A 21914-nucleotide genomic window follows, 5' to 3' on the forward strand; every position below is an offset into this window, starting at 1 on the left:
CCTTGCATGTCACAAATGTTGTTTTATGCTTTTGAACTACCTGTATGAACTGATGTGTGTGCTAACTAATCGCCTACAAGAAAAGTCCACTGCCTTGCAGGTATTCTGATATCAACTAGGATATCATGTCAGCACTCCCCCATAATGGATCTGTAGTTTAGGAAACACTACTTCAACCTGAATTCAAAGACCTTTTTTTAGTACATCTGTTTCAACACGATGGAACCAGGCAGTACGACTGTTGGCTTTGGCTATTTTAAAACATCCTTTAAAAAATATCAGTGTGCTTTTCTATAGCAAAACTGTGCAATAAGCAGCAATAAAAGAAATTCGTCAGTATTAAAGGGAAAAACAATACCAAAGAAGAAGAAGAGAAATAAACAGATGGATAAAACTCTTATCTTTTAAATTCGGCTTTTGTGAAATGTCTTTGTTTTGGGGCTGGTACAGTGTTTTTTTGTTATTGCCTCAGTGAAAACAAACAGTCTGGATAAATAGATAAGTACAGCTCCAAAACGCGTGTAGTGTTACTTCACCTTTTAATTCACAGGAGGAGTAATTAGCATGACTTTCTTTCTAGTTTTGACATGATTTTCTTTTGAAAAGCCACGAAGGGGTGATTTAAAACTGACATATCCCGATTTGTTTGTCATGAAATACCTTTTTGTCCGAGTTGTGTTGCCATACAGCATCCAGCCGTCGGCACGTTATCGGCGTGCTTGCGTCATGGATTTGCCCACGTGCAGATGTTTATGCTCCTCGTGCACGTCGAGCGATGTACAGAGAGAAAAAGGAGAATTGACGGAAATTACCAAATGTTTAATGAACAACGTTAAATTAAAGAATGAGAAAACTAACTGATGGCAGTTTATTTTCTGTCTCTGGCTGTCGTTTGGTTTAATAAACTCATCTAAATAAAGGGACTATTATGGTGCCTTCAAGTGACATGGGGAAAAAGTGGTCATAAACGTCATGTGCGTCTTGCTGCTATTTGTAACCCTAAACAACCTTTAGCTATAGTCAGATGATCATGCAATTGGTACTTGCTCAAGGTCGTGTAAAAGCCCCCCCCCCCCCCCCCATTCCTCCTACACAGGAGCAAGACATCCAGACTTGAAAGAGCCACAAAATGACTACAAACTTTTGTGTACGCTATGCGTCTTTTTGTGGCGGTTTTGTGTCACATTGTTGTGGTTTTGCATCATTTTGGGAACATGTTGCGTCTCCGTGTGTTTATCTTCTACCATTTTGTGTTACTTCCTGATCGTTCTGTGTGTCTTTGTGGTCACTTTGCATCTCATTGTTGCCATTTTGCGTCTCTTTGTGTTTATATTACGTCACTTTGCCGTGGTTTTGCAGTGCCACCCCTCTCTTAGTTGCACCCAAAAACTGAATTTCGTACACCCTTTCAATATTAACTGACATTATGACCGGTTAAAAGCTACAACAAGGGACATTTTCGAGAAGTTCGAATTTACTACTCTAATCATAGAACCAGAACGCACCATGGTGTGTTGGTGTGCGCACCAGTTAAATCCCTCCCCGGATTTGACAACACGCACGCACCTTCACTGCTTGTAAACAGAAGCTCACACGTGACACCGAGAGCCGAGCCGCGCGACCGCATTGTCTGTGAACGGACAAAGAGCGACACAGTCAGCGTTACTGAACGCGAGCATCGGGCAGGTAAGCGGGCAGGTGCCATGACAACCGACATTATCTGCCCCAATATGAAGCCGACTTCGCCCCTTCGTTTACATCGCTGTGTCCGAGCGCATCTGGCCGCTTGAACTTCTTAATGTCTGAACCCCAAATCGGACCGTTTGGAGGGATAACGACGTTCGCTGCGTTTTCACCAGCTCACACGCAGCTGGCAGCGGGTAAACAAAGCTGGACAGCCTTTGTCTCACCTCTTAATTTAGCTAGTCCGGTTGTTCGCTTCAGCTACGCCAAATCTTACTTTTCTAGCTGGCATCAAACGTTAGCTACCCTTAGCTAGCAGTAGCCTTTAGCCTCGACATCAGAGAGGTTTTTTCTCTGGCTTGCGTTAATCGACTTGTCTTTTTCACTGGCTGGATGAGATGTCATTCACCATGGAGGATAACTTGGAGTCCGGATGGGTATCCGTTCGACCTAAAGTCTTCGACGAAAAAGAAAGGCATAAATTTGTCTTCATCGTGGCCTGGAACGACATCGAGGGAAAGTTCGCCATAACGTGCCACAACAGAACCGTGCAGAGACGGACCACTTTTCTGGACCCGCTCCTCGACGGCAGCCCCGCCGTCGTGCTTCCTGCCCCCGGCGCCTCCGTGGCAGAAAATCACAAAAAAAGTCCGGTCACGACGAAGAAAGATGAAGTCTGCCAAGCGGGTAAAGTTAGACCGCACTCTGTCCCCAAAGGAAAACCCGCAACAAAGGCTTTAAAAGTCGGTATTTCTAAGACATCCGAGTGCATCAGCCACACGTTAGGCTCCTGGGATATTGTGACACCGAAGGTAATAGATATCGAGATCCTGGACCCCGTGGATGTGCCGCTCTCTCCGGATGATGCAGACCCAGGGGACAGTGAGAACCCCGGCCGTGAGGACTTCAGCTGGGCCGGGCTGTTCTCCTTCCAGGACCTGAGGGCAGCCCACCTCCAGCTGTGCGCCGTCAACTCGGATCTAGAGCCGTGTTTACCCTTGTTCCCCGAGGAGCAGTCTGGCGTGTGGACGGTGCTTTTCGGTGCGACTGGGGTGTCGCAGCGGGAGACGGACGCCCTGTGCTACCAGCTGCAGGTGTACCTGGGTCATGCCCTGGACACCTGCGGATGGAAGATCCTCTCACAGGTGCTTTTCTCCGAGGGAGACGACACGGAGGACTACTACGAGAGCCTGAGTGAGCTGAGGCAGAAAGGCTATGAGGATGCTCTGGAGAGGGCCAAAAGACGAATGCAAGAGGTGAATTAACTTATCTTTTCCTGTTTTGTAGTTTTGGTGATGCTTTTTTATTTTAAGTACACGTGGGTTATGCATCTTTTGGTGCTTGGTGTTGTGAGTCTACAAAACCCCCTTTAAATTTAGCCCTCTATCACATGGACAGGCATTTTTGAGGAGGGACAGGACAACCACAGACTGCTGAGATCCCAAAGTGCATGTAGTTTTGGGAGCATAATTGTGCCTCATAGTCTGCTTAGTCTCCTCCTCTTCCTTTGTCCCCCCCTGTGATCTACCATCTGTTGCTGCACATTCACAGGCCTGTAATATGATCTGCTCTGGCCAGACATCACACTCCAGTTGGCTGAACAGTTTGAAGGGAGTTCCATAGAAACGCAGGAGAACAATTAGAGGTGGAGTTACAGAAATGATGCGTCACCACAGCTGTTGAGGGTTGTTGCAGTGTTAGTCCAGAAAGCTGCAAACATGCACTTAGCTCACCACGCTACAGTATATTTTCAGTCATGTTTGTAGGAAATGTGCCAAATACTAGCAAGTGTGACAAATCCAGCCAGAGCACTTGAGATAGTCCAAATGAAATCATAGTGATCACAGTCAGTGTGTGCGTTTGAGAGGAGTCAAAGCTTCAGGCAAAGTCTTTCACCTCCTCTGTTGTTTACAAAGCACAAACATCTGGGTTAGGGCTTGGGGAAGCAGAAAGACATCATTTAAGGACAGAATGTCTCACCTGCTTCTTTTAAAGGAGATGACAATGTCTTGTTTTGTTTAAACCAAAGTCCAAAACACAAAACATGTATGACATGAGAAGCTGGACCCACTGAGGTCAAGCGAAGTCTGTCTGCATGTGAGGATGCACACTGGCCTTTAAAAATGGGACAAATAATAGACCACAATAGAGCTGAAATAATTGGTAGATTAAATGTGTAGTTGTAGAGCAACAGAAAATTTAAAAAATGGCGGTTCTGATAATATTTTAATTGTTGAATACCAAACTCTCTTGAGTCCAGCTTCTCAAAAATGAGGATTTGGTGCTACAGCATTGTCGTAATATGAACATCATTTTGGTTTTGCTCGGACAAAACGAGCAACTTGAAGACGTCACCACTTGCACCAAAAGACGAGTCGACCAATTGATGAAACATGCAGGAGTAATGAAAAATAACTGTCGAAACAATAACACAGACAAAAAGTGTCGTCATATCTTGTCTTTAATATTTTGTACCTCCCATTTACATCCATGGAAAAAACACAAAATCAGATTCACATCAAAGCAACACCAAACACTACGGCCTCAAATCCTCATTCTGAGACGGTGTCAATGTCAACAGAGGTTTTATTTGTTACAGGACAGTTTCATTGGATTGCACGTGTCTCCATTTCCCTGCACACTAAGTCCATCCTTGATAAACTTTGACTGCAGGTAATATAATACGCTGCGAGCTGACCTGGTTCCAGCACCTAAAAGCCTGTAGTCTAGATTTAATGACATACTGTAGAAAGAAAACAGGACATGTACTTTAAGTCTGTTAAAGATAAATGAAAGTTTAACCATTTTTTTTACACATTTAATTGATAGTTTGCTTTGTCGTGCAGAGCTGCATTAAATTATTAGTTAAATATTTAATTAATCAATCTATAGATGACTATTTTGACATTTGTTTTCAAGCAAAACTGCCCAGAATTTTCTGGTTCCAGCTTTAATGTACTGTATATCTTATGCAGATCACTTGCCACCATGAAGAAGAGACTACAGACTGAGATTAAGATATTATGTGATTAGAAGAAAGTATAAGGACAGCATTACTTGAAGATGCTCGCTGGCTCTGTGCCCATTAGCAATAAGGGCTCTAGAATAGATCTGAGTATCACAGCCCGATGTTCAGTCTAGTATTGATCCCTTCTGCTGGTGATGATGTTTTTGTTGTTTGGCTTATGGAGCTGCTGCAGAGTCGCTGTTGTGCCCTTTATCTCACCTGAATCTCAACCCTGTTTGTGAGCCAAATATGCAAAAAGACTGACTCGTGGAAAACTCCACACAAATAGGCATACACCTGTCAATCATTGACTAGAGACTTACAGGTTTTCCTTATCTGTGGCCTGTTGTTCGACAGAATTAGGCTAACAGCTTGCCTACAGTAAGCTTGACATGTCTCAAGCTAATCGTTACACTTTAATGGCTTTGGTGGGCTCTTTGTAGATGTCCATGGTTAATGATAACATCTTGTTTTGTGCAACCGGCCGTTCAAAACCTGAACTCAGTTTACTGTCATAAAAGTGCAAAGAAATCCAGCACATATTCACACTGATCGATTGACTAGTTTTAATCAAGCTCTAATGCACATGCATGTATTTGAGGCTCGTTTCCTCATTTTCTATCCATTTTTCATCTGCAGAGCCCATGGTGACGTCTTCATATATCTTGTTTTGTGCAACCGAAACAATCCAAAACTTAAGATATTAGGTTTACAGTGATATAATCCAGAGAAAAGAAAACAATACACGCAGTCAAGAAAATATTTTTGCTTGATAAGTTGCCCAAATGATTAATGGATGCCTAAAATAATCGCTATCATCTGTGTGTAAAATCATTACATGAGAAATACATGGTAGCTGCATTTTTACTGTACGTTCTCAGAACACACTGAGAATGTAAAACAGTAATTCACGCCGTATAAATACAATTACTTTTTATGTGTCTGATGGAAAATAACTGGACAGGAGTTGGGTTTAACCCTTTGTCAGCACTGTGTGTGAAGCACTGTGAACAAAGTTTTTATGAAGTGTTTCTGCCAAGTGTGGTGTCTTTGAGTCACAGATCATAGCGAGTCTGGCATAAATGTATAAAATAATTGAATAATCTCTGTCCTTACTGCTTGCCTTCTTAGGCTTTCTGCTTTGTTATGTGTTCACTTTGGCATGCCTACTGTATGTTTTGTGTGTGTGTTTGTCACTGTGAGTGTGCACGTTAGCCACCGACGCCACTGTGGGATTAGTCTGCATTATTTTAGCTTTGTGGGATGCCATTTTAGCTTTAGTTTGTTTACATTACATGCGTCACATTAGAGTGTGCAGGTAGTTTCTGTGCCTCCACGCCAGCGACAGCTGTGGCCGGAGGCATTATGTTTTGGGTTGTGCGTCCGTCACATTCCCGTGAATGCCATATCTGAGGAACGCCGTTTTGGAATTTCTCCAAATTTGGTGCAAGGATGAACTGATTTGATTCTGGTGATCAACATACATACATGTCAGTGTATCGATAACTTCCATCACACCAGAAAATAATCGTATTAAGTCTTCACTACATATATCATGAGTCTGGACAAACATGGATGTAAACTACAACTTGACTGGTTGGTGGGGGTAAACAACCACAAGGCGGTAATTCTAGTTTTTACCCACTAATACATATTTATTTTCTAATGTGTATGCAACATATGTACTTGTTGTCAACCAGCTGTTTCATCTTTGGCTTGAGAGCAGTCATATTGTCTGTAAGGTGGATGTTGTTGGCACAGGTAAAGATACCCTTAATTCTCTGTTGCATCCCTACATTAAATATTTGCAGAAAATACTGAACATTGTACAGAATGAACCCACATCGCTCAAACAATTTCTAGTTGTAGGTCTGAGTTCAGTTGATTGATGTTGATGAACCTCACCATTTAGTGCTATTTGCGGGAAAGATAGCTGGTATTCCCGCTTAGACTCATTTTGCATTTTACGTCTCCTAGATAGCGCTACCTTCCTTCAAAGGCTTGTTAAACAGAGTGTCTGCTCATATCACAGTCGAGGCGTGTTCGTCTTGCGAGAGAGCTCAATTAAAAGGCAGCCAGACAGCAGATTTAGCACTGGCAAAACTGGAAGAGTTAGTCCTGATGACAGGGCTGGAGCAGCTATGCTGTGACTCGTATCACTCAGGTCGTCCTGTAATTATGTACTCATGGCAAATTGGATTACTTTCTGTAGACTATACAGCTAAATGTAGCATATGGTAATTTAGTTTTCTCAAATAAGTTGGAAAAGTGCTAGATAAGCACACTTCATGTTACGGTCCCCCCTGGAGTTCAGCCATTTTTCTTATGTTTAGTCAGTATTTCTGTTTGAAAAACAGAAATCAGCGTTGGTGATTGTGGAGGAGAGCTCTACAAGCTGTACAATGACTAATTAGGTGTCCCGTAATATCTCCACAGCATTAAATAACTAATTTAGTTAACATTCATTTTGATGAATTTGAACCGAGAGTTAAAACTAGGGCTGAAACTAATGATTGCTTTCATTATTGATTAACTGCGGATTATTTTGTCAGTTACGTGATATAATTTGGTCTATAAAATGTCAGAAAATAATGAAAATTGCCCGACACAATTCCAAACAGACCAAAGTGAAATAGCTTGTTTTGGTTTGACCAACAGGAGATACTCAGTGTACAACAAAGAAAAAACAAAACAAAACTGCATTTCACCATCAGATAGATTTGAATATGTGAATGCAGTCACAGCAGGAAATGAGAATGTTGCATTGTAAAGAAACAGCTCTGCAAATGTGAGTCCAGTGTCAGTGATTTATTTATTGAATCTAAGTTTGGCGTTTGAAAGTTAAACCAGCACACGAACAGCGTTGCTTGGGCCAGCTCGTGCCCGGGCAGGAGTCAGCTCATTTTAGCCCAGGGGTTTTCCTGGCTAGCGGCGACTGCAGGGGCAGGGAGTCGGTGTAAGGTTGGCCAGTGGTTACCACGGAGACACAGACCCAAGGTAAACAGTAGGAGCAGTGTTCGAGCTGAATCGTGCAGTGTCCTTCCCAGTTCCCAACATGGAGGGCTTTGGAAAAGCAGCCTGGAGTTAATATAAGAGTCTCTATTCATATCTGTCGCTCCTTGCAGAGGGAAGAGCACTTTATTCGCCGCTCTGGATGAAGACTGGGTGGTGGCACATTTCAATATAATCTGAAGCAGAAGTGAAGGAGAATTATTGTACTGTATGAATTGGAGCAAGTGGTTTCTGAGAGCTGCGAGATGAATTGTATTTCTGAGTACAATAGCTGTTTTGATAGCGTTTATCTCACAAACAATGAACAGTCTGTGGATGGCAGGACATATGGTATGAATCAGCAACAGTTGGGGCCAATTTATTCTCATTGTGCTGCACTCAAACGGTATATTTTATAGTATCACTCCTGACCACACACACTCGTGTGCCTGCACTCACTTTCTCACACTCTTCACTCTCGTTTTTATAGATTAGATTTGGATTTTTTTCCTTGAGCTTTGAAAGAGCTTTTGTTCAGGGCTCACACACTAAAATGCAGTTTTTACATTCAATTTAGCAAAGCTAGCATCATTTTCCAATAATAGTGCATATTTTGTCATACTCGGATGCATTTAAAGGTTAATTCAGGTGATATTCTTTATTTTATTGTTCGCACGATCAACAAATCCCATGAAAAGACCACATCCAACAGTAAATCTATCCCAGTAACCAGCCATGTGTGATTGACTATCATTGTTGTCCATAAACTATAAAAACCACATTCATGACCTTACCCTTGCACTGGGTGGCATGTTCCTTCATTACTATAACTCAGGGCACTGTGTCTCTAAGCACCAAATGTGCAGCTGAAAATAACTCTAATGAACAAAGCATTAACGCCTATTTACAACTGACAATTCTTATTATTTCTCAAAGTGCCGTTTACTTTCTCAATTAATCGCTTGGTGTGAAAAACGACTTTTTTCATCTGCTAAAGCCACAATTGATGCTTTCAAATGTCTTCTTTCATCCAACCAACAGCCCCAAATCCCCATATATTCAGTTTACTATCATACAAGACTCAGAAGCCAGCTAATTGTCTCATAGTAGGCACATTTGAGCACCTGAAGCCAATGAACTTTCGACTTTTTTCTTCAAAAAAACTTGATGATCGATTAATTGATTATCCCAAAAAACAGTCCACAGCACCCAGCTGTTTAAGAAAATATTAAACCTTTTTTCCCCTGACTCGTTAGAATGAAATGTATTGTCCTTGTCCTTGAATGTTGGAGTCTAACATGCTGCACCGTGTCAATCTCTTGCTGCACCATTTTCACAGCTTCATCTTCTCTCTACATGTGTTGTCCCAGGTGTTGGACAAACACAAAGCCATGGACAGCATGGTGGAGCTGCTGCAGGTGTACCCTGAGGAGGACGAGGCGTACGGAGCGCTGCTGGAGGCGACGACTCAGCTCTACCACTACCTGCTTCAGCCATTCAGGGACATGAGGGAACTGGCAATGTTGCGCAGACAGCAGATTAAGGTAATACACACGGACACACAAACACAGATACAAATACCATCTGTTTAAGGGCTTGATTTAAGTAGGTTTAGACCTCATGAAGCCGGCTAACTGGCCTGTCCTGGAACACACTTTGACTTGCTTCTCTACTATAGTGTACTCCACCAGTTACAATGCTATTTTTGTGGTTTTAAAAGCCAAGGTTAGTGGTGGGAAACGAGCCCTGAACCACTGCCTGCTAATGTCCTCCTCTCAGCCTACCCTCCTAAACCCACTGTAATGACATTAGCATTAGTTGCTGAGGGTACATGTGATGATAATGATGGTGTAGTAGCCGGTCTGTGCTACCCTGTAGCTTTGCATCTGGGGGCTGTGTAGGGCAGAGGATCAGCCAGAGAGGCTTTTTTCCCCGCCCAGAGCGGCTTAACAACCAGCATAAGTATTATTACAGCAGCCACTAAACCACTCAGTAATTCTGCAGCTTCAGCACACTCTTCTGTTTTCCACACTCTTTCCACACTCCATCGTTGTTGTTTTTCTTCATTAGAGGCTTGAAAAGGGAAGTAAATCCGCAGGCTGATCTCTACTGTCCCATGGCCTTCATAGATCTGGGTTCAGTCTTAACAAATGCCAGGTCGGGTCAATAGGTCAAAGGACTTTGCACTCACAGTACAGCAGCCCAACAGGAAGAAGTTACTTATATTTCAGTATGCATTTTAAAGTACTGAACAGCAGAAAGGATGAATTTACTGTTGTTTCTCTAACTGCTAATTAAATAACAACACACATGAACGTTACTGACAAAATGTCACAATGTGACACAGTTTCCAACCTAGGAAAAGATTTGCTTCCACTGTTACAGTTTCCTCTTTGGCTCTGTCCAAAGTCACGGCTTTGTTCACTCGGTCACTACTGTGGAGATAACGCACACTCAATAGTTCAGTCTATAGCACAAATAAAATCAGACAACTTGCCCTGTAAACAGGAAGTAAAGTGTTGCCATGGAATCAGTGAGTTTTAATGTGGGCTGCAATTTAAATCCCTTTATTCTGAAATGGCCATTAGCAGTGCTGATTGCAGTGCATTCCTGGATGTTACAGACAGCTATCACTGGATTGCTTTGATGCTGAAGAAAACCTAAAAACCTGACGGTTTTCAGGCTAGTTCTGCAGTGATACAGAGCATCTTATGACTGTAAGTTCTCAGCAGATTTATGGATGTTTCTTTGTGATGTTCATTGGAGATAATGATTTCCCCGGAAAGTCTATGTCACACTAAATCTAAAGGTATGTGCGTCACGTCTGTGTGTTCAGACCTGACTGAGTTATGACTCTGTGAACAAGGAGTGCTGTTATTGATGGACGTGTCTCACCGTTTCTAACAGACACTGTTTTCCTTTGTTTGTGTGTGAGAATCTTTGAGGACGTGCAGTAGATGTAGCACACTAGTTAATGAGGAGTGAAGTAACCACGGCAAACAGGTGTGTCCATCCCACAGAATTTCATGAGTTACCAGATCTTTGTCGGACTCTGAGGTGGAGTCCAATCCAGCGGGTCAGAAAAAGCACAAAGGAGGAGAAAGTGTTCTGGTGACAGAGAGACGAGAGGCAGAAATAACGAGCATATCCAACAGGGCATGAATAGGAGTCTGCCAAAGTCTGTATCTTGTTAGCCAGAGTGTTCAGGGAATCAAGTTTGAGTTAGACTGGACTCTGCAGCCCGTGTCAGCTTTGATATTGTGTTACGCAGTATTGAGTGCTGTTAAACTGGATATGTGCTGTCCCTGTATCTCTGCCTTCCCTCCTCCCTCATAGACGCTCTCAGTCATTCACCCTCTGCTGCGTCGTAAGAACGTCCCCTTCTCTAAACTACATTCCTCACACAGCATGATTATCCAGCATCGTGTCACTAACCAACACACATGACTGTGTGGGTGTGTTAAGAGTGTTTATTATGATGGTATTTGAGTTCTTGGGCGGGTGCTGATCTAAATTAAGAAATTTCACTGAATCATCAAAATGTATGCAGCACTTTTTCTTAAGCAATCAGTCTGGTGGTATTTGAGATTTTGTTTTTTGTCAGTGAAATCCCATTAAAGCCAAAACCAACAGTGGATTGATCCTACTGACATGTATTGTATTGTGTATACAAAGGCTAAGATGCAGTAGCTTAGTGTCTGTGTCGTGGAGCGCCATTGAAACTCATCATTGAGCCACACAGTTGCATTGGGTGACATGTTCCTTCATTAGCGCGAGCACACACACTCTGTAGTTTATTTTAACCACTTAAACATACTTAATGGAGCTTCCTGAGAACTGAACTCTGTATGATGCCAAAGTTTCCAGCTATACCACCTGTTCCCCTCAGGGCGATCCAACGGCTGAAAAACAAAGCTGCATGCAAATGAGTCCTTGCTGCTGACAGAGGCGGTTGGTTTCTTCCAAACTGATGAGTCAGGGGTTCATCATCATAGAGATGTTTTCCTTGGTGAAGAAAGCGAAGGAGAGGAGGAGCACAGGATGCAGAAATTTACATACAGTTTGCATTCCACTTAATGTCGCAAAGGTGAGGTGAAAAAGACCAGAACTGCTGAGTGTGAGCTGCTTGTGAGAATTACAGACCGCCATGACTTCATCTGCAAGTGTGAACACACGACAGGCGTGAAGGTGTTGTGAAGCCGCCACGGTGATTCAAGCCAAAGGCCAGACTGTTGAAATCAACTTCAGTTAAGATTCAGCTTTGTGAAATAGAGGCGTCAAACAGTAGAGGGAATTTGTGGGGTTAGGAGGAGGTAATGTGCTTTTAGCAGTGATATTTCAGGGTTGTTCAGAGGTGACAGGCTTTACTGTAAGTTAGGGCCGTGCCTCCCGATTGATCTGCAGATTGTTTTCGCGATTAATCATTTGGTTTATCTTCAGGTTAAACTTACTTAAAAAATGATGCAAACAATGAAGCAATTGTCAAAAGAGTTGTTGCTACTCAACTTTAGTCGTCTAAGCTGAGCTGAAGTGGTGAATGAAGGAGCAGATGGAGCAGTGAATGAATGATCACCTGAATGAATCAACAACAAAGGGTGTCATGTATTTCGGTGAATGGTGCGTTGTTGGATGGACCTGTTGCCTGTCGGCACGGTGCAGTGTAGGTGTCCTGTTGCCTGGAGGGTCAGAGGGCAGCCATGAATTAAAAATGCGGTTTCTCTGTAACGTGTCTGACATACTTTTGCACCACAATGAGCTCCAGTTACTGTTTCACATCGACTGCATTGTTACATGGCAACGGTTGTCATGGTGGTCCCTCAAAGACCTGCTGCATTTACCTCCAGCTGTCAAACAAACTTTACACAAATTTTGAAATGTCACATAAGATGCAAATTAAATAGTTCTATTACCTAAATGTAAGTAAATCATCTACCTGAAGGTTGATTTGCATGAGGCTAGTTTATTATTGGAATGTGCACATACAGACATGACCGAAACATGCAATTAAAGATTATTTTCATTATTGATTAGTCTCATTATTTTCTTGAGTAGTTGATTTTAAACATTTGGTCCGTAAAATATCTGAAAATTGCAAAACAGTGGGCATAAAAATGTTCTAAAGCCCAAGATGATGTCTTCAAATGTGTTGTTTTGTCTGACCAACAAGACATTCAGTTTATAATGATGCTAAACCCAGTGCATGTTAAAAAAAAAATCACTTTTCTGTCAATCAACTGATTGTTTCAGCTCAAATAAATGGTTCAAGACTGCTGACCAAGATGTCAGTGGCGAGTCAAATTAATTTTGTATTTTAATGTGTACATTTAAAGAAGATGAGCCCACTCAATGCAGACGTTTGTAGAGGTGAATACAAAATGCAGAGGGGCTGTAGCTTTGATCAGGTTTCATGAATAAGGGGTGAAGGAACTTCATGTTTACCACGATTCCCTGCTGATGACCTATTACCTGTCCCAAGTAGTGCTGTGAGTGTGTGAGAGGTCTTTCATCTTAAAGTGTAAGTTTGTTTTTTTTCTTCATTGCTTTTTAACAAAGGCCAAAACCAACCAAGTGCCAACATTTACTACCCTGTCATAAAAACAGCTCTCAAAAATCTTCAGTTTCAATGCTAAAATGTTGTAGTTTTAGCAAATGTCACTCAAACAGGAATAGTGGATTTCTGAGGGACTACTTTCAGCAGTGGAGTAATCCACATTCAGTATAGCTGTGGTTGTTTCTGGCAGCAGGATGGTGTATGTGTGACCGAGTCAAAATCAAGTGTGCGTGTTCATGGTAATGAAGGAACGTGTCACCCAGTGCAAAGGGGCTGCTCACTGATGTGTTTTTAATAGTTTAGACAACAGTGGAGCTCTGTGGCACAGAGGAAGAACATGAAACAGGCGTACAAACTTGTTGACTGTAAAATCAAACAGGATTTGTTGACAATAAAAAAAATACAGATTAAACAATAAACCCGCCGTCATCCGAACCTTTTAAATCAGTTGCACTGTGGAACCAACCAGTGTTCCTCCATCCTCCACCTGACGAAGACTGCGTCGTATTTAACACTCACAAAAAGGCATTTTTACTTGCTATTTCAACCAAGTGAGATAAGGACCACCATGACAGTATCCACGCTGCAATCCCAGCACTTTTCCACGGGAACTGGCGTCACTTCTATTTTCAGAGAGTCTGACTCGTCTGTGTTTTGTCACCAGCAGCTGTTGTCCAGAGGTGTTAAGGGAATTCACTCACAGTTACATCTCCCCCGCCGCTTCCTGCTCGCTTTTAGTTCTACACAAGAAGGAAGCTGCTGGATGATACTATGCAGGTGAAAAACTGGCACTTACACTAAGTATGCAGTTTGTTTCCTGGTACTTGCAGACTTCTGAACATTAATTAGTGATCTTAGGTTACCACACTCACATCACACCGCGTGACTAGTATGCAAAGGAATTGTGATACTCTGACTCCAGATCAACATTTAGCTGTATAGTCGTGTCCTCAGTGACCATATGTCTCCTCAGCCTCGGTCTCACACTGACAAATATGTCACCTCGCCTGTTTGCAGAGCAGCTGTACAGGTTTAAATTGAACACGCTCGCTAATGCTGAACCTCTGCTGAACTCTTTTAATATGAATACTCCCCTGAAGTCATCTCACCCACTTTCAACAGCGTTCGGATACTTTCAGGTCATACTTATTTTTTAACAGCATGCATGGATTGTATGGTTTTAATTTAATTAAACTGTGTGTTTGTTGGTTGTTGTTTTGATCACAACTCTTATGTTCCTCTTTTGAAGGCTAAAACCTGGATTTATGTCTATTTTAAAGTTTTTCTGGGAGTATAAAGCCCCTCTCAGACTCCGGAACTTTTGTTCCTTTTATCTTACAGTACATATCAAGAGTTTCACTGAACATTCATTTGTTCATCCACACAGTTTGCATGAATGAACACTGTTTTTTTTTTTAACCTTTTTTGGCCCGGGCGGCAGTAAAATTATTGTCATAGACTGATCTGATATGAGAAGACTGATCTCCGCCACGCTTTTTATTATTATTTATGTAGTTATTAAAATGACTTGGCACAGATGATATATTTTTTTAAGGCAGTACAAGACATGCATTCATCTCTCTCCACTCGCTGTATGTATCACCTTGTGCTGCTGCAGCCTTTATGTCAACCTGACTGAATTCAGTTCAGAGTACTGCTTACGGTCACATGGAAGTGGTTCCAGGTCTGAACTAGCAAGATTGTTGTTGTGACTTTTACTTGAAAAAAAGATAAATGGTGGTTAGATTGCAGGACTGCCATGTTTTGTTAAAGTAAGGCTAATCAACTGTTGGCTTAAAAAAACAGAAAGATCCATTTTGCCAGTTGTGTGGATACTTTGCATAAATCCTGTTGTACACAATGACAGTCTTGATGCACAGATGTTTTTCTTTTAGCTCAACAACAGCAAAATGTAAAGACGTTAAACAACAGATGCTTTTAAATGTCAGTGTGACATGTCACCGGGTCTGACTGATCTGCTCAGGGCAAAGTTCTCCACCATTTGTTGCTCCGCCAGCGTTACATTTTGGACCCCGCTCCTGTCTTCAGATGAGTTCACATGTAGGTGCAACTGTTCCAGCACTTTGGTACTGTAGCCTCTCTGTTAAACGATATCTAAACAATGAGATCAGGGCGAAAAGCAAGCCAAGTTAATATTTTCGTTCTCGTTTGACTTCTCTCATTCCTGAAATGATTTTTTTTTTCTGCCAGACTTTTCCTCTCTGGTCTCTGATGTAATCTCTCCTCCCCCACTCACCCCAAAACCACTCCCTGTTCTGGTGCCTCACGTGCAGACACACACACACACACACACACACACACACACAACATAAATCAAGGCCTTTTGAGGTTTGTTGCTGATTACTGTGGTCCTGTTTATTTTTGAGCACCTACACACATCTGTTTTACATTGAGGTATTAATATATGAGTGTATGCGCGTGAGGCCCTCACAGGGAGCTGATCTGTCTGTGTACATTTTGTTCCATGTGGTCTTCTCTCGGAGGGGGGGTTCAGTTCTCAGTCAACACCCAGGACAGGGCTCCACGTGGCACTGCCTTTTCCCTGTTTCTCACTCTTTTTCACATGGCCTGACACGAGCTGGTGAACTGTGAAAAATGAATCCTGGTTGATATGTGATGTTGTCCCGTGTACTATAAACTCCTTCCAGAGTGTGTTCAGATTGTTCTTGCTCTGTTATCAGACTTTTTTTTAATCTGGTCTTTTATTTATTGTTCCAGCAGCCCAGTAGGACACTGGGTTAGTGTCACTCTAAACATAAACATGCGCAGGCATGCCTTTGGTCACTGCTCACTGTTGCCACCTGCTGTCAGTTGCAGGTATTACAGAGCACTGTCGTTAATGATCTGTAGCAGAGGTTTTAGTACTGAGGGAGAGAGGTGAGGCACATATAATACATGAGGTGAAAGGGACAGGTGCATGCTGGTGCTCTAAGGACAACAGGAAGTTGACACACAACCCACAGAGGCATTTAAGGTGTTTTGAAACCCTTAGCGACAGATTACTTCGATTTGCGTCATAACAGTATTCCTGTGCAGAGTCACATCTCAGTCCAATCTGAACACACAGACACAACACACATATTTCGAGGTCTAGTGTGACTTTCCGAGGATATAATTTCGATGTCCGTCGCGAGTAAACATTCATAAATCTGCTTAGAGGTCAGACAAAAGACGCTCCGTATAACTTCAGAACTTGCCTGGTGATCATCACGATTTTAAGTTTTCTTCAGCATCAAAATAATCCAATGATAGTTGTCTGCACATGCAGGGGTACACTACGAGCAGAACAAATATAGGCTAACTCAAGTTGGAGCTCCCAGCTAACTCATTGACTCATAGTAACATTACACATTCCTCAAAACTTTGGCTATAATTACCCACCAAATAAGATAAACAAGAGAATAATAATTGGAGTGACATGAATATAAACTTTTGTCATGTTGTACTATAACTATATGAAACATGGTGGGTGGGAGTCTGATCCGTTCTGACTGAACTTCTTCTGTGCCGATGCATTTATTTTTATGTTTGACCTGCTTTAACAACCCGCTCTGACCCCCATCAGATCTCACTAGAGACGGAGCGTCTCGGTCCTCGTCGTGTGGAGAGCCTGAGGAAGGAGGATGAGGATTGGCAGAAGAAGGCTCACGCTGCCGTGCTCTCCATACAGGACCTCACTGTCAAGTTCTTCGAAACCACGACTCGAGCACAGAAAGGTAAACACACAAAGGAGGCTGATGTACAGCAGTGTGGGCCTTTGTTCTGCTTTGACCTTTGAACCATCGAGTTGTATGTTTACTCCATAGCAAAGTGCAGTTAACACTCAACATAGGGATCTTTTAAAACCAGCATTCCCCCATCTCAGATCCTCATTTCCAACCACTCACATACCAAAGTCCCCCCTTCTTCCCAAAGTATTTTAATCCTCAAAACATCTCAGCTGTGAACTGCTAGCAAACACGTCAGCTGATTTCTGTTCAGAAATGGAAAAGGCTTCACTTACCTGAGTCAGAGCACTTTTCTAAAACACTGCTTTAGTTTCCATTTCTAGCGCTGCAACTTACTGATGAGTCTGCCAGTTATTTTCTTTCTCAATCGATTAATCGTTCAGTTTATAAAACGTCAGAAAACAGAGAAAAGTGTCCATCCCAGTTTTCCAGTGGCCAAGATGGCGTCCCAAAGATATTATGTTTACAATCACAGAAAGCACAGAGGAAGCCGACACCGGGGAAATCTGGCATATTTTTCGTCAAAATGATTCAACCAATAATCAAGAGTTACCATTTAATTTGTCGATCAACTTATCGATTATAATTATTGCACCTTGAGTCCATTTCTGACAGTCATATGTTTGTTGCAGCTTTGTATGAACGGATGCGGGCTGACCAGAGGAAGTTTGGCAAGTCGGCGTGGACAGCAGCAGTCGAACGCATGGAGCGCCTGCAGTATTCTGTTTCTAAAGAAACGCTGCAGCTGATGAGGGCCAAAGAAATCTGCCTGGAACAGAGGAAGCATGGCCTGAAGGAGGAGGTACACACTCATTTATCACTCATTCAGTCCCAAAGGTGCACGTTCTTAAAAAGCTCCTGACACTCTGAAGCCACAATGACAAGAATGAGAGACACAAACACTTGGAAACAGACAAGTTGAGAGAGAAGGGAGTGAAGCAAGATAATGGCTGTGTTAGAAAAATGACCTCATGGCTCAGACATCCTGCAGTGGAGTGAATAACATCCTGTGCTGGGCAAATGGCTCACTGGGAATGACTGCTGGGGTCAAATGCTTGTCTTGCATGTAAATATGGTATTTAAAGAGGGCAGGAACACTGCCTCTGGCTCAATTTCCACTTATGTTAAAAACACAGTCAGGAAGTACTGCAGGGCAAAATCACCCCACCTGTGGCATGTGCCCTCTGGTCTGCAGTTGGAGAGTCATGTAATTGTGTGGCTGTGGTTCTAGATGCAGAGTCTGCAAGGTGGAGAGGATGCCATACTGCGTCTGGACCAGCTGGAGGCGCTGTACTATGAGCTGCAGCTGCAGCTGTACGATGTTCAGGCAGAGGTGCTGCGCTGTGAGGAGCTGCTGCTCACTGCACAGCTGCAGAGTCTACGCAGGCAAATGACAGGTGAGTTTATAGCTCAGTGTGACAGACGCTGGTGTTAGCGCTTTCTCTCTGCATGGGGAAAATGTAGAGGGCATTAATATCAATATCTACGTATGTGAGGTAACAAAAAATTGCAGTACAGATATGTCAAATTTTACAGGTAATTTACAGTTTTTACAGCACTGACAAATTTATTTTTCAAGTACAAAGAGTGCCACTCAGTACACATCAAAATCATAATTCTTGTGTTTCTGTTCGTTGATGCTATTCTCTAATTGCACCTCTGTGTGATGTGTGCAGCTACGCTTCTTTACTTTTCTTCCAACAAAAAAACAGGAACAAAAACCTGAAAGAAAATAGTAAGTTTAATCCAGAACAGTGTGTTGCTCTTCTGGTGGCTCATTTGCAGGTGAATAACCATTGTTTGGTTAGCGGTCGTACCTTTTCAGGCACTTAGCTGCTTTTTGATCAGTGTGTTCTGATGTTGCACCAGAGCGACAGGATGAGGTGGTGTACTACGACGCCTTTGAGAGCCCTGATGCCATGAAGGGTGGAGAAGATCCCACAACCCCGCCGTCCCCCCTTAGAGATGAAGAACTCAGCGTCCTACAGCAGAGGACGCGGCAGCTCGAGGCCCGCAGGGGCCGCATCACTGCCAAGAAAGTCTACCTCAAAAACAAGAAGGTAAGCACGTCCGACTAGCGAGGCGGGGTGAATTCATGAGGTCGCCGACCCTTTGGAGACGTCTCTGGAATGTTTTTTACAACAGCTCCACCGGATAGTTTAGCACACCATTAATGTGCTTTTTGTCCTGTATTACAGGAAATCTGTATTGTCAATCACAACCAGAAGATACAACAGCGACAAGGTAGCCACGATGACAGCAGGTCCCTGCAGACACTCCTACAGGTGAGACCCACATATTTATATCACACACATTAGAGTCCACTTGGAAGCAGACTGAGACCTTCCTTACCAAGCGGTCAGGGTCTGGTTGTTTAGTCTGCAGAAGAGTTGATTTGACAGCTTTTACAACAACCTAAATTTAAAAACGCGTTAAACAGGCAAACATCAGAGTTTGATTGGTTTATTCGAACCTGTTTGGTTCTGTACAGTCAATCAATCAATCAATCAATCAACTACTTCAGCAACACAGTAGAACAAAATCACACGTGTTCCTACATCAGACCTGCTTTATGTCTCCTGTAAAGGGGGGAGACGCCGAGGAAGATGATGAAGCCAAGAGAAATGCCAGAGTGAGTCAGGAGAGGCAGAGGACGCTGGACAGGCTTCGCAGCCTCAAACAGGTGAGAGCTCAGACGTCCACGGCCCACTCCTGTTTGACCTTAGACTGATCCTCGTCTCTGACCGCCTTTCGTTGACCCCCCACGCAGCGGTATCCCGGCCAGGTGACTCTGAAGTCCAGCCGGCTGCGTCTGAGTCAGCCCCACAGCCGGAGGAGGGCAGGACAGCAGCCCAGCACTCAGGCAGCCAGCGTTCAGACCGACTGCATCTCCGACCTCCCAGAACTCTCTGCTCCTCCTCCCCCGGACGCCTGCGGCTGCGACAGCGTGTCTTTACCCACAGTTCAACTGCAAAGTCTCGACCCTTCACCTCCCTTCCTCTCCCTGCCTCCCCTCTCAGCCTCCCCATCTGTTCTCTCCCTGGGTCCTCCTCCTCCACCTCCTCCACCGCCCCCGCCTCCCCCACCTCCTCCGCCTCCTCCTCTCTCAGAAGAGCAGCAGCAGGGTGAGAGGAGGGAGACGGGCAGCCCTGTTCGGCACCACACCCACGAGTCTGAATCCTCGTCTCTGCCTTTGGCTCCGTTTTCCCCTCGATTCTTCGACAGCAGCCAGCTGCTGACGGCGAGGAAGAAGCTGAGGAAGACGGCCTCGCTGGACTTGTCGCAGTGGAGGAGAGGTGAGGAGGAAACTCACATTTTTAACCTCATGAACATTCTTTTAATATTTATCATAACAGATGAAAAGTTGTTAAAGTAATAAAACTTAAGATTTGAGTCCCGGTTTAATTAGTGACGCTCGTTTTTGGCGAGAACAGCAAATGTGGTTTCGTACTACAGATCCCAGAATGCAACGCATCAACTGAGTGGCAACTGCCACATATGACTAACTGCTAGCTGCTACATGCACCCTGTAAACTCTGATTTCTATATTGCTTTTTATGGCAAAGTGGCCATAGACAGGAACTTCATGGTGCATTCAATGCACCTCGTAAAATCTAAACTCGAATGACCATGAACGTTCGTCAGAAGAATTTCTATTTTTTTCATATTTTCCTTTGCTGACATGCATTGGCCGACATTTGTCGTTACTTTCTCGTTCTTTCATGACAGAAATGTTAATAATTAGATGCAATACTCATAGAAATATCCCATTAATTTCTTCAAAGGCAGGTTTGAAATATTCTATTTTAAGAAATCTTATCAATTATCGGTAACTCAACCATCTACTTGTACAACAGGTCTCCAGATACCTGTGCATACATAGATTTTGGCTGATAAAAAATAACCAGGGGGTGATGGTTACTCAGCGTTAGCAGTGTAGCTATTAAAGCAGAAAGATATAGCAATTCTATAGCCAAGATGCACACTTCGATATTTCTTTATCTGTCACAAGTCATAGAATCATCTCTACTGAACATCACAGGTTTTCTTCATATCGTGCAGGCTAACAACAATTAATTTTCACAATAAAAGCTTCCTTCCTGTGGTTTGCCAGTTGAATGCTTTCATGTGAAGCAACATGGAAATGTTCAGTTCGCATTAACAAGAACGTAAAATCTGATTTGGCTGTAGGAACTGTGATCTAGTGGTAAATAATTCTCGGCCACATCATCCCTGCAGGTTTTCATTGCTTTCTGTGTGGTGTTAAAAAGCCTTAAATTGAACTAGCGTTGTCGGTGTGTGTCTGCAGCGAGCTCCCCCATGGACGAGGTGCTGGCCTCTCTCAAACGGGGCAGTTTCCACCTGAGGAAGGCCGAGCTGCGAGTCCTGGCCCCAGACCCGGACGACGACAGCAACAACATCCTGGCTCAGATCCGGCAGGGCGTCAGGCTGAAGAAGGTGCGGACCCGGCCGGAGCAGCAGCGTCACGCCAAGAGCTTCCCCCACTCGGCCGACGCCCTGACCCGCAGCATCCACGAGGCTCTGAGGAGGATCAAAGAGGCCTCGCCGGAGTCGGAGTCTGAGGATGAAGGCCTTCCGTGCACTGACTGGGAAAACTAGTTTGGCTTATTGGAAGAATGTTTTTTTTTTTTTTTTATTCATCTTTTATGGAGCCAAAATGAAGATAAAACAATGGCTCAACACAAGTGGACAAGCCAGGGTTGAGTCACCTGGAGACACCTTGGTGCAATTTGAACAAAAACCCTTGTTTTTTTTTTTGTTTTTTTATACCAGAAAACAGCTCAGAAGTAGGTTTTTTTCCACACTTCTGGAGTTGTTTGTAAAGATGGACCACTAATCTTTTTTTTACGTTGTTGTTGCTGTGGCATTCATGGTGAGGATACAACCTCTAACCTCTCATTATGTCGGAGTC

At 43.3% G+C, this 21914-nt stretch overlaps 1 protein-coding gene across 1 annotated transcript; it reads left to right on the top strand.

Annotated features, from left to right (window-relative positions):
• Nucleotides 1-1609: 1609 nt before the first annotated feature.
• jmy (junction mediating and regulatory protein, p53 cofactor) lies at nt 1610-21708 on the top strand. Its single transcript, XM_041960659.1, has 10 exons — nt 1610-2939; nt 9052-9225; nt 16819-16969; nt 17614-17783; nt 18213-18378; nt 18851-19041; nt 19180-19266; nt 19569-19664; nt 19752-20277; nt 21291-21708. The coding sequence occupies exons 1-10, from the start codon at nt 2082-2084 to the stop codon at nt 21599-21601; spliced, it is 2730 nt and encodes a 909-aa protein (XP_041816593.1). The 5' UTR covers nt 1610-2081; the 3' UTR covers nt 21602-21708.
• Nucleotides 21709-21914: the final 206 nt, after the last annotated feature.

This window comes from Chelmon rostratus, chromosome 19, assembly GCF_017976325.1.
Source record: "Chelmon rostratus isolate fCheRos1 chromosome 19, fCheRos1.pri, whole genome shotgun sequence".
Lineage (NCBI taxonomy): Eukaryota > Metazoa > Chordata > Actinopteri > Chaetodontiformes > Chaetodontidae > Chelmon > Chelmon rostratus.